Source organism: Schistocerca americana, chromosome 7 (genome assembly GCF_021461395.2).
Source record: "Schistocerca americana isolate TAMUIC-IGC-003095 chromosome 7, iqSchAmer2.1, whole genome shotgun sequence".
Lineage (NCBI taxonomy): Eukaryota > Metazoa > Arthropoda > Insecta > Orthoptera > Acrididae > Schistocerca > Schistocerca americana.
The window spans coordinates 341,153,268-341,167,348 of NC_060125.1; the positions used below are offsets into that span (position 1 = coordinate 341,153,268).

At 40.9% G+C, this 14,081-nt stretch overlaps 1 protein-coding gene across 1 annotated transcript in view; it reads left to right on the plus strand.

Annotated features, from left to right (window-relative positions):
* Positions 1–12,764, plus strand: part of LOC124622407 (ionotropic receptor 93a) — a 172,890-nt gene extending 160,126 nt beyond the window's left edge. Inside the window, exon 10 of the mRNA XM_047148095.1 lies at positions 11,787–12,764. Within this exon, the coding sequence (XP_047004051.1) occupies positions 11,787–12,023 (237 nt within the window). The 3' untranslated portion in view covers positions 12,024–12,764. The remainder of the gene's footprint in view (positions 1–11,786) is intronic.
* The last annotated feature ends 1,317 nt before the right edge of the window (positions 12,765–14,081 follow it).

Sequence of the window (14,081 nt, forward strand, 5' to 3'; positions counted from 1 at the left end):
GGATTATGTTGAAAAGTGATACAGCTTTGTACCACTTCTGCGCTATAAATAATATTTAAAAAGACATTTAAGGTTTTCATTTGACTCGCCCTCGTATAAAGTGACAATCTGTGAAACGTTTAAGCTTGAAATGCTTTTTGGGGCATACTGACTAACAGAACAGTCTACACAAGCAGCATTGCTCCATTTGTGGTGGAGGCAGTGTGCTCTACAGAAATGTACAGAGGAAGCAGGTTTATTTTTATATCCATCACACAGGTAACAAAGATGAAGGTACTGACAGACAGTAGTCACGGGTCTCATCAGTATATTGTCAGTATATTCAGGTAAAATTATTGAGCCTCTGTGCATGTTGTAATTGGTCTGATCTTATCCACACATTCTCTATGGGGGCAATATGTAGGAGGTTATAGTATATTCTTAGAATCATCATCTAAAGCTGGTTTTGGAAACTTTGTTAGTAGACTTCTATTTTAAAGAGTCCACCAGCTCAGTTCTTTCAACATCCTAGAACAAACAAACCTGTGACTATTCCTGCTGTCCTTCTCTCTATATGTTCAATATCCCCTGCCAGACATATTCAGTATGAGCCCCACACACTTGACCAATATTCTAGGATGAGTTACAAGAGTGATCTTTAAGAAATCTACTCTGTAGACTGATTGCATTTCCCTAGTATGCTGCCACTAAACCAAAGGCTGCTACCTGCTATACCCGTGACTGAGTCCATGCAATTGTTCCACTTCACGTTTCTACTAAGTGTTACACCCAAGTATTTATACAAGTTTATAGATTCCAACTGTGACTCACTAATATATTCATATGATACTATGATTTTTGTTTTGTAAAGTGCACAATTTTACATTTTTGAACATTTAAAGCAAGCTGCTAATCATTGCACCACTTTGAAATCTTATTGAGGTCTGACTGAATATTTGCACAGCTTTGTTCAGATTGTATTTTGTTATAGATAACTGCCTCATCTGCAAGAAATCTGAGGTTCCTATTAACATTGTCCACAAGATCATTAATACACAACAAGAACAGCAAGGCATCCAACACGTTTCCCTGGGATACATCAAAGTTATCTCTACATCTATCGATGACTCTCCATTCAAAATAACATAAGGCATCTTCCCTCCCAAGAAATCCTCAGTCCAGTCAGATATTTCGTCTGATCCCTGATATGATCATACTTTTGATAATAAGCATAGCCATGGTACTGAGTCAAATGCTTTTCGGAAATTGAAAAATACTGCATCTGCCTGACCGCCTTTATTGATGGCTTTCAGGATGTCATGCAAAAAAAGTGAGAGAGAGTTGGCTTCCACATGATCAATGTTTTTAAAATCTATGCTGGATGGCATGGAGGAGATCATTCTGTTTGAGATACGTCATTATGTGTGCGTTCAGAATATGTTCCAAGATTCTAGAATGAATGGATGTCAGTGATATTGGATGACAGTTTTGTGGATCACTTTTGCTACCTGTCTTGTAGACAGGTGTGATGTGTCATTTCTTCCAACTATAAGCCACAGTTTTTTGTTACAGGGATATACAAAAGATTGTAGTTAACAGAAGGGCTAACTCAGATGTAAATATGGTATAGAATCTGATAGTGATTCCATTGCGCCCTGGGGCTTTGCTCAGTTTTAACAATTTCAGCTGTTTTTCTATGTCACTGACGCTAAAATCCCTTTCATTTATCTATTCAGTGATACAATAATTAAACTGGGGCGCTACTCCTGGATTTTCCTTTGTAAAGGAACATCTTAAAAGCATTCTGCTTCTGCTTTCCTACTCTCAACTTCATTTCGGTCTCTTTTATGAGTGATTGAACACTAACTTTGGTGCCACTAACAGCCTTTATGCATGACCAGAATTTCTTTGGGTTTTGTGAAAAATAATTTGACATTATTCTGCTACAGCAGTCATTGAAGGCTTCACGCATCACTTTCTTGCCTGTCAAAAGCATTTCACTTAGCATCTCTCTTTCTGTTTCCCTGTGCTTTGTTTTATATCAATTATGCAGTAGTCCCTGCTTATTTAGAAGTTTCTTTATAGTGACTGTACATCTTGGAGGATCTCTCCCATTATGAACTGTCCTACAAGGTACAAATCTATCCAGTTCATGGCCAACTATTCTTTTAAACTTGAACCATAGTTCCTCTACATGCTGCTGTTCTGAGCTAAAAGTTTCAAATTCCTCAATGAGATATGGCACTCTCATTTCTCTGTCTATCTTGCTGCACATATAAATCTTTCTGCTTGTTTTAATTGTCCTTTATGTTTTGGCACTCACTGTTGCTACAACTGCCTCATGGTCACTGATTCCAGTTTCAATGTGGTCTTCCTCAAAGAGTCAGGTCTTTTTTTTTTGCTGTTAGATCTAATATATTTCCATTATGGGTGGGGTCCTGAACAACCTGATACAGGAAGTTTTCAGAATGGCAGTTAGTACCATTTCACAGGATGTCTTGTCATGTCCACCCCTAACAAAATTAAAATTATCCCAGTTGATTATTGGATGATTAAAATCTCTTCAAATGATTACAGTAACATTAGGGAACTAGTGTACAAGTGAACTGAAGCTTTTTATAAAGTTTTCAGTTACATCAGATGGAGTCCTTGGTGGTTGATAGAAGGACCCCATTATAATATTTTGCCCACCCTTTGTACTGAGTCCTTCACAAACAATCTCACAAGTCAGCAGATTTGAATTCCTTGTCCACTGCAACAAATACACCAACTTTATTTTCCATTTCTCTGTCCTTTCGGTATATGCTTAAATTTCCCCCAATGACCTCATTGCTATCAGCTTCATGTTTAAACCCACTCTCAGTGCCTAATATTATGTGAACTTTGGAAATTTTAGGAATACTTTGAACTGTGGCACTTTGTTGTGAATGCTTCTACAGTTAACCACTAGGATTTTGATACTCTAATTTGCAGGAGACATTTCTTTGGATCTTACTCTGATGCTTCTGGATTTCCCACAGCTATCATTATCTGGATATGATGGTGAATCACCTAATATAAAAAAATCCTTGTGTGCACCCCACACATAGTTAGCTACTTGGGTAACTGCCTCTGATATGTAGTGCACACCTGAGGTGCTATTTAAGGGAACCATGCAATTCTCAACCATATTGTGCAAGTCTAGGAAGTCACAGCCTAGCTTATCACAGAACCCTCAGAGTCCCTGATTCAGGCCTTCCACTTGACTAAGAGCTAGGGGACCATGATCTGTTCTGAGAACAGTGATGGAGATTGTGAGCTTCATTGAAACTCCATGAGCAATGCTGGTATTCACAACCCTCTCTGCTAGTTACTGGAGTGATCGAAGTATGGCCTCAGAGCCCTGATGACAGGCATTGTTTTTTTTCCCCAATGTGCATCACACTCTGTATTTGGTTGCACCCTGTTTGCTCGGTGGCTCTTCAGCATGCTAAATGGGACCTTCAGGCACGCACATTGGTTGTACATGGTGTTGCTTCCTATCACTTATTACCACTTCCCTAAAGGGTACCATTATTTGCCATACATTTGAACTGCTGACTATTAATACATACCTATCATATTGTGTTTGTATCCTATTGACACAGAACAAAGCAGGTTTCCTAAAAACAGGTGAAATGAGTCTCACTGCCTCAATTTCAGGATATTGCCCAACATAAACAACTGGAGATCTACAATGAGGCAATAAGATCCTTTTTTGTTTAAGGGGTGTTAGGGACTAAACAGTGAGGTCATCAGTCCTGCAATTCAAAAGTTATGTGCATAAGAGAGAGACATTCAGGAAAAGTGGGCAGATCCAGTCAGAGGGGTCAAACTATAAAGCAAGGAAGCTAAAACCACACCCAATAGAAGGCATAAAATGGTAGGTCAAATCTAAAAACTGGAAAAACAGAGGGATAAAAGAGCAGTCTTTGCGTGGGGATGTGGCATTGGGTCCCAGACCCAAGAAACATGATGAGAGGCCCCAGCCACAATCATCCTGCCACTGCTCCAGGAGGCAAGCAAAACATTATGATTGAAAATAAAAAGTTCTTTCACGAAGGAAACTGAGGACTAGGTCAACCATCCATCAGTCATCTGCTAATATTAAAGACAAGGAATTTGGAAGGCTACACTTAGTATAAAGAGCCAAAAGAAGGGGACATCCCACCAATATATGGGATACCATCAGCCTGACTCCTCAGCCACACAGTGGGAGCTCTTGATACGCAAGAGAAAACAACGGGTGAGCCTAGTATGATTGATGCATAGGCAGCATAAGAAAGTGGTGTCCTCCAAGAGGAGTGGAGGGAAGAGCACCAAACCACAGTAGTCTCCTTGATTGTGCAGAGTTTATTACTGAGAGCAGTAGCACACTAGATGTCATTCCACTTTTGGGCAAAAAGGGATTTGACGTGAATCTGCATAACTGCACCTGGGAAGGGAATGGGGGGTATGTATCTGCTTCTCTAGCCAAATGGTCAGCCAGTTCATTCCCTGGTATGCCAACATGACTTGGGATGCAGAGAAAGACAACTGAGCACAGGCAGCATGGCCAAGGAGAGAGAGAAAGTCATGGTTAGCAGAGACCAAAGGGTGATGAGAGTAGCATTGGTCTCTGGCCTGCAGGCTGCTCATTGAGTTGATACCTATTAAAATACTGTGGAGAGAGGCCTGAGTAAGAAAGAGGAAGGTCTTGTTAATGGTTAGTAGCTCTGCTGTGAATACACTATATGATCTCGGCAGTAAATGTTCCATGGCAGTAGGAGATTTAAAAGTGTATCCTGTCTTATCTATTGTTTTAGAACCATCACTGTAGAAGCTGGTAGTACCTTGGAACTCCTCAAGGGTAGAACGTAAAATATGCCAGAATATCACAGGGATGGCAGAGACTTTAGGACCCTTGAAGAGGTAGGTCCTAATCTGTGGTTAGGGCACTATCCTAGGGAGGATGTTGGAAAAAATACATGGGGCACTTTCCAGGGAGTGGAGATGGAGATCCTGACAGGGAAGTGAGACATATTCCACCAGAAAACCCACCGAAGGGGAGGTATCAGGAGGGAGACATTCCTCATGTGCAAAGAGGATGGGGTATATAGGGTGGTCAAGGAATCATGAAATGGCAATTGCATAAGAAACCAGGAGTTGGCTCCATCGTATTTGTAGAGGAGGAATCCCCACCTCTGTGAAGAGGCTGTCAATGGGACTAGTCGAAAGGCACTGATAGCCAGATGTACCACATAATGATGAACAGGGTCAAGTAGTTTCAGAGTGGAAGAAGCTGCTGAGCCATAATCCTGACATCCATAATCTAGTCTGGACAAAACTGCAGCACAGTAAAGATGGAGAAGAGCAGCACATTCTGTGCTCAACAATTTAATGATCCAGGAGGCAGAGAGCATTAAACTTCCACATGCATGTAGTCTTCAGGTGATCAATGTGGGTTCGCCACATCAGCTTTTTATCAGAAAGATGGCCCAAGAAATGGAACTGCACTACAACATCTAGGTGCTGGTTGCCTAAATAAAGTTCTGATTTGGAGTGAACTGTAGGACTATGGCAGAAATGCATAACCCACGTTCTGGATGGAGAAAATTGGAAGACATGGGAGAGAGCCCATGCAGAGGCCCATTGGATTCAGCAGATGCCACTGACTAGGAGCTGCAATGAAGGTGCAAGCCCAATGATGGTGACGGGGAAGAGTGTGACATTTCATACAGAACTCTGTGGGATAAAATTCTCTTGAGTATGAGGGACACTGAGTGAGGTGCCAGCCTGAACCTGAAAGAGCAAGTGGGATAGAAAACTGTGGATAAAATCAAAAGGGGGCCACAAGAGCCCGAGTCATGTAGGGTAACTAAAATGTGATGGTGCCAAGCCATGTCATATGCCTTATATAGGTCAAAGAAGACCATGACAAGATGTTGATAATAAGTAAAATCCTGTCAGATTGCTGTTTCCATTTGAGTAAATTGTCAGTTGTAGATCATCCTTCCTGAAAGTCACACTGGTACAGCAACAAAAGTCTCTAAGATTTGAGTACCCAACATAATCAGAAGCTAACCATCCTCTCAAGAAGTTTATGAAGTATGCTGGTCAGGTTAATCAGTCAGTAGCTGTTGAGAGACATTGGGCTCTTTCCGGGCTAAGGATGGGGATAACTATGTTGACTTGACATTTCAAGGGGAAGGCACCCATGGAAATGGAAATGAGCATTTGGCATCATTGACCGGGAGGCCCCTTACGGGGCAGGTCCGGCCGCCTTGTTGGGCAGGTCTGGCCGCCTTGGTGCTGGTCTTATGACATTCGACGCCACATTGGGTGACCTGGGCACTGGATGGGGATGAAATGATGATGAAGACAACACAACACCCAGTCCCTGATTGGAGAAAATCCCCGACCCAGCCGGGAATCGAACCCGGGTCTATAGGACAGCAATCCATCACACTGACCACTCAGCTACTGGGGTGGACAAGGCACCCATGAGCCAAATTTGGTTGAAAACTCTGAGTAGATGTGGCCTCTGGGTATCATCCAAGAGTTGGATCATCTGGTTGTGGATGGAATCTGGTCCTGGGGCCACATCATGTGAAGAGGTAAGTGTCTGCGTAAATCTCCATTCAGTGTTCATTATAGGCTTCATCTTGGCAGAATTGAAAGAGAGGGAGATTTCTTCAACTAGTCATTTCTGCTGGAGGAAGGTAGCAGGATAGGAAGAAGATGCCGATGCTGTTGCAGAGTGTGTTGTGAGGTGTTCTGCAAGGACTGATAGATCAGTACACAGAGCATCCTATAGGATAACACCCTGAACAGCTGACAGTTGCTGTCAGTCCAGAAGGCTATGGAGCCTGGACCAAATCTACAATGTCTGCAGGGAGGAAACATAATGCTCCCAGCATTCCTTTTTAACTCTGTTTAATAAGTTAGTTGACCTTAGCATGAAGACTCTTAAAAGCGATGAGGTTGGTCTGTGAAGGATGTCATTTAGATCACAGCAGTGCCCATTGGAAGTCATGGATAGTAACTGCTACATCTTTGGTCCACCACAATACTGGTCAATGACTGAATGGGATCTGTGGACAGGGGGATAGCAGTGCCACCGTCTTGCAAAACCGAATCAATGCAATCCAAGAGAGAGGTGTTGAAATGCACAGCAGACATGTATAAAGGCCAATTGGCCCTCTTGAATGCCCAACTTGTGGGCCTGTCTGTGTTGCAGTTGCGGAGGAACAACAGAATCACCAGAAAGTGGTCACTGTCATGAAGATCATCATGAGGTGACCAATGTAGGGAAGCCACAAGAGCAGGGAAGGAGATCATGAGATTAATAGCAGAAAAGCTGCCATGTGTGGCACTGAATTGGGTAGGGGATCTGTCATTGAGGAGATACAGATCAAAGTCTGTAATAAGTTGGTCAATTAGACTCCTACCAGCTGAAGTGGCACTCTCCCACAGGGGGTAGCATGTTGAAGTCCCCAAGGACCAGACATGGGGGAGGAAGTTGCTGCATTAATGTAGGCAGTTCAAGTGGCCTACCTGGAGGGAGGTAGACATTGCAAATGGTGATTTCTGAGGCTGTTCGCGCTCGTACTGCCATTGCTTCAAGGTTGGTATGAAAGGGGATCCAGTCACTGACGACAGTGGTGCAAACCAAAGTGCAGACCCCTCCAGATGCTATCCTGGAGCCAGCACTGTTCCCACAGAATGCCCGATGAGTATGAAACATTGGAAAATGGTCATCACAGAAGTGCTTTTCTTGAAGAGTGAGACTGAATGCAGGGGAAGAGGCAACAAAGTATTGTATTTCCAGTAGGTGATGATAATATCTATTGCAATTCCAGTGGATGAGCGTGTGGCAAGAGTCCAGATTAGATACAAAGAAGTCTAAGAAATGTCATGTCACTCATTTAGTGGTCATAACGGATGAGGATGGGACAATATCCGTAAAGAGGTTAGACTCAGGTTGTGAGAGGGGAGATGGCACCTCTGTAGGCACAGGGAGGGCCTTGTCCTGGGACTTATACTTCTTCTTCTTCTTCTCTTTTGGAGGATGACAGGACAGGACACACGTCCTTCTGCAAGGTCCAAGACCAAAAGTGAGCGAGCAACCTTGGACATACAGATGGTACGTCTTGTGGCACAGTTGTGATAGCAAGTATCCAGCCTGAGAGATGTCAGGGGGGAGAAGTCAGTGGGGATGGGTGGGGGGGATGGGGGGGGGGGGAGCCCCATCACTGGTGGGTGTCAAAGAAGAAGGGGGGTACTTCTTTGGCTGGGGAGGAGGAGCAGCACCTGGATGGGAGAGCATGGGGACTGCACGGGAGGGGAAGGGGAGAGGGAGACGGGGTTGAGGTAAGGAAGAGGGAGGAGGAGGAAACGATGTAAAAGAGGCAAAAATTGAAGAAATCAACACTGGGAGGAGTCAGTCGTACAGGGCGTACATAAAGTCCAGGAACACTTTCAATTATTTATTGCACAAGAACCAAACATTGTACAGATATCATACATATGTCGTTTTGAAGAGAAACCCAGAAAGTTTTTTTTTTTTCATGTATACTGTCACAGTGTAGTTTGGTAATTTGCCAATAGTCAGCACTAGTCACAAACATGGCGAGTTCAGGTGCGGAGTGAGCTTTCTGTGTGCTGGAGTTCAACAAAAACAAGTGTGCTACAGCTGTTCAACAGATGTTTAGAACTAAGTATGGTAAGAAGCTACCAACAAGGAAGGCCATTTACCACTGGCACAACAAATTCATTATGACAGGTTGCTTGAGCCTGGCAAAGAGAAGCAGACATCCCAGTGTGAGTGAAGTGAATGTTGAGCATGTACGAGAGACATTCGTAAGGAGTCCAAAGGAATCGGTGTGGCATTCATGGTTTGCATATCGAATATTTGTGGAGAGTGGCAGTCATGACAATTTACACACACAGGTGGTGGAACACAGGGACTTCCCTCAAGGAGTAGGTGTCCACAGTCACAGAGAGTCCACTGTACAGCAAGCACGGAAAACACCTCATGGGTGGCAAAATTTATGGCTTCACATCACATGGGTAGCACACAACATTGACATTCTCTGGGAGGGTATGTCTCTGAAAAGCCAAATTGAAGGCGCTGGTATCAGTGTGGTTGTCCTTATTACCCCTCTGCACTTGTCAAACAAAGTGAACGCCACATCGCTCTAGATTACCTTGGAGTTCCTCATCAGTTTGCAGGATGAGGTCCCAATGAAAAATCACTCCCTGGACCATATTCAGTGGCTGATGAGGGGTAACAGACACTGGGATGTTGCCAAGATCACTATCACAAATAGCTGTAGAATGGGTGGCAGAAGAAGCTTTGATCAACAGGGAGCCCAACCACATCTTACTGAGAGACTCCAATTCACCAAACGTGTTCTCAATATTGTTCACAAAAAGCAATGGCTTTATGGCAGTGAATGTTCCCATCCATCCAAGTACAGACCAGGAAGTGGGGAAAGTGTTTCGTTCCAAGATGGCAAGCCGGCCCTCTTCTCAGTTTCTCATGATTCTGCTTTGGTTCACTGCTTTTAGTTCCTCAGCCAAAGCTTATTAGGTGTAGTACAAGCACTGCGTAATTCTCTATTGCCTACACTATAATATTCCCACAACTGAGATTTTGTCTTTTTGTTTTTGATGCAAAAGACTACCTACTATGTAGGAACTATGTAGTTGGGCCAAATGAGACTAAAGGAATTAAATTAGACTGGAACCCTGATTTAAATGAAGAAACACATCTTTGGGATGTGACACTATGCTTAGTCTTCAAAATACTGAACAGATAACAGAATGTTCAGCATTTTGCAAAAGGAATGTGATTTCCTGCACACATCTACTCTGAAAGGGCAGACACCGTGAAATGCTAAGCCAATGTGATAATGACCCACATATGCAGTTCTTTGTATGTGACAACATTAACATATGTAGTGAAAATTGGAAGTGCTGGTAACAATGGAATGTTTGGTTTTGTATAATGGTTTGTAGGATACATCTGTTGGTTGATTGTACTTAGCATGGTACCACATGTCAGGGTTTCTTCCTCATCCAATCGTGTCTGAAATGTGGAAAGAACGACTGCTTAAATGCCTCTCTGCTTGAAGTAATTAGTGTTTGTGGTCTCTGTGGATCAAATGCAGTCAGCTCTTTAATGGATGTTGCAAAACTTGTCAGAACATTGTCAAAACAGTTACCAGTTCAGATTGAATTTAAATTTTGCTGCAATGTGTGCACAGATTTAAAAATTACTGGAGGGTTAAATGTCACATAATCCTTGGCTGTAAAGTGCCCTTGCTGAGTAACCATGTGGCCTGTCAGGTACCACAATGTGGTGCCCAAATCATCGCTGAACCTCCACCATGTTTCACTCTTGGGACTCAAACTCTGCCTTAAGTTGGAAAAAATGTGCAAGGAGACTCATCCAACCAAACTGCAGTATTTCAGTGTTCGACAGTCCAGATTTTATGGCTTTGGCACCTTGTTTTCCTGCTACAGGCATTCAAGTCACTGATGAGTAGTTTTGTAATTCAAGCTTACCCTGCAGTTCCCTGCTATGGAGCTGCCCTTGTGTTGTTTCGGTTCTGATAGGATCTGCGAGTGTGATATTCAGTCCTGCAATGACATTTGCAGCTGTCTTACTCTTTATTTTTTGTCACAGTCCTCGCAATGACTGTCCATAATAATAATAATAATAATAACGAGCATATGGCATTGGTGGCTGGGAGACCCCTCGTGGGGCGGTTCGGCCGCCGCTCCACAAGTACTTTAATGCCACTACAGCGACTTATGAGTGAATGAGGATGAAATGATGATGAAAAACACACAACACCAGTCATTTCAAGGCAGAGAAAATCCCTGACCCCGCCGGGAGTCGAACCCGGGACCCCGTGCGCAAGAAGCGAGAACGCTACTGCAAGACCATGAGCCGCGGACTCTGTCCATCATGGTCACCCAACACATACCTTCCTCTGCATTGTGACTTAGTGGATGTGTTTCAACTTTCACTGTGCACTATAAAAATCTTTGAGATGGTGCCTCTTGAAACGCCAAACACTTCAACAAACCTGGTTACGTAAGCATGCACTGTACAAGCAACAACAATTTTCCCACATTCAAATTCGTTTAGCTCCAACATAATGCTCTCACAACTACACAGAACACTGTTCTGGATATGAATGACACTTGCAACATACTGAGGACATTGCACATCTGCTGTTTATGGTCAAATATAATTTCTAGTGGTTTCTCCACATTTTTGTCTAAACCCTGTACCTTAAAAATGTGATATGTTTCAAATTGGTTTGTTTTTTACCTTACCAGAGTAGTACAGAGCTCTAAGATCTACTAATATCAAGTCTGATATGTAAGAAAAACCTAGGATGAAATAATTACAATATTATGAAATGAATTGAGTGCTACTTCGCATATAGTAGAGATGTTAAGTCACAGACAGGGTCAACAAAAAGACTACAGATAGGCAACACACACACACACACACACACACACACACACACGCACACACACACACACACACACACACACACACACACACACACACATTCATGCAAACACAGCTCATACACATATGCCTGGGGTAGCCGGGGGCCCGTGTGTGTGTGTGTGTGTGTGTGTGTGTGTGTGTGTATGTGTCGGCTTTTTGTTGTGCCTGTCTGTGATTCAACATCTCCTCTATATGGTGAGTAACAGGCTACCCTTTTAATAATATTGTCAGTTTTCGGTTCAGATGTTACATTGATGTCATAAAAAATTTTCAGGTAAAACGGTGTATTGCTGAAGCAGAGCTGCAGGCAGAAGCATCTGCATCTTATCCAGATGACTGGAAAACTGTAAAGGCACAAGCCAACAGAGCACCGTACACAATGTACTTAAATGGGAATATAATTAATGTCAAACAGCCAGCCTACAGCATTACAAGAGATTTCCAATCATCAAGCAGAAAATCACTGTCAAGGCAGAAAAACAGTAATTATGTGTTTCAATACACAAGTTAAATAATACCAATGAAGAAAATTTCAGTAGTCATAACAAGTAGATTTCTTTTGTTCACACAACACGCAAATGTCATACGTAAGCTAGGGCAGGCATCTAACAGCATGAGAAACAGTGAAAAAATAGTTCAGATTTATGCCACCATCATATTATCTTAATTTTTTTCAGAACTACAGGTTTATTTATATCACACTAAAGATGAAGTATGTAAGAGGGAGTACACTGATGTTTATCAGAGGCCACAGAAAGAAAGAAAAGTTATTCTTCTTTTACAAAGTTTTCCTGTGCTTTTGTAGATGAGAAATGAATATAAAACTGTTTCAGTCTACTTTTAACTGTAATATTCTGTCTTCATTTTTGACTTATATACAGGATTTTACATACAAGTTTGCTCCTCATAGGTTCAATTTTTAACATTCTGTTTAAAATACACCATTTCTTTGTGTGATTTAAGCAAAATATAACATCAGTATAGTTGAAGTGACAGCATCTGAAAGAATAAGTAGAAATTAATCATAACAAACATTCATTTCATTACTCACCATTAACCCCATAAAGAATGTAAATTGTACAAAAATTGAACTATATCTTTTTTGTACCTTAGCCATATCCTTAATAACTTTATTTGTTCTATAACCTCTTAATATAATTCACACATAATGTTAAGTATTGATGTTCTTTGTTGGCACTTTTGTAATATCATAAATATAGCTACCAAGAATTAAAGGAGTAATGTGTGTAGCACATAACTGATTTTTAAAAACATGTTATACTTGAGGTTTTGTTAACTATTTAAAAAGAGTTGATCACATACAATAAATATGGTCAAAATAACATTTCTTATTTACATTGAACGTATATAGTTCAGTTTTATGTAATGTTCCTCAATAGAGACATATATATTTGGTGTTCTTTTGGCAGCCAGAAATAGAAAAAAGCTTGTGTTTCAGCTTTTGTACTGGTGATGAAATATTATTGTTAGTTACAGTACTGAAATGTAATATACACATTTTATTATCTTCGCCATGTTTTCAGAGAAAAATGTTGTGTATTGATAACTGATCATATTTCTGGAAAGATGAGAAACTGCACTTATAATCTGATGGAATAAAAATGTAGTATGTATGCTACCATAGTGCATGCCACATAACTGTAAATACACATTTGTGAATAAAGCTCTTTCAAGACTATAAAGCTCTTTCAACACAAAGATGTTAGCTCATGTGTCAAAGCATCTGCAAATTTGTTGAACACTAAGTTCATTAAGAATTCAGTTTAACTTGGACTTTTCCATTTATTTTATTTCCTTATCATGCACACCATGAAAATTAATTACCGTGATAGAGTACACCTACATTTTTTTGTTAAATTCCAAAGAATAATTATACTATTATGGCAACATTATCACAGAAAACACTATACAAACACATTCTATTACAAATAGTAATTAGTCATGTTCCCACATCACCCTGTGTTCAGAGAAGGTAATTAACTTATCTAGAAATATGACAGTTCAAAAGTTACTAATTAATTAATCCTATTTCAAGATACTTCCCAGTACTGTACCACATCAACTTTCTAAAATCTGTTTTGATAAGACTGTAGCCCAAAATTTTCTAAGTGCATTTTGAATTTTAAGGGAAATATTCCAAATTTAAACTTTTGCTAAACTGATTATAAAGGCAGCTCTAATGGCAGCTGGGGAAATTTAATTGCAACTGAACTTATAAGATGAAACAGTACAATCTTATTTTTTTTCTAAAACACAAAGGTACAAATCACTTTAAAATCGTTAGTCAAAAAAAATCCAGTCCTATTAACACTATGATGTTCACTCTGCAGTAGTAGTATTCTATGAGGGCATGCTGAAAAGTAATGACTCCAAATTTTTTTATGGGGAAAGTTTTCAGCTACCAAAAGAAAACAAATAATAGTAAAATTCTACATCTTTATTCTTCATGCTTACAAATTTGCATATTTCAGAAATATGTCACATTACAAAACTGGAAGGTACAGGATGACAGTTATTGAACTATACGAAAAAAACCTAAATTTTTACA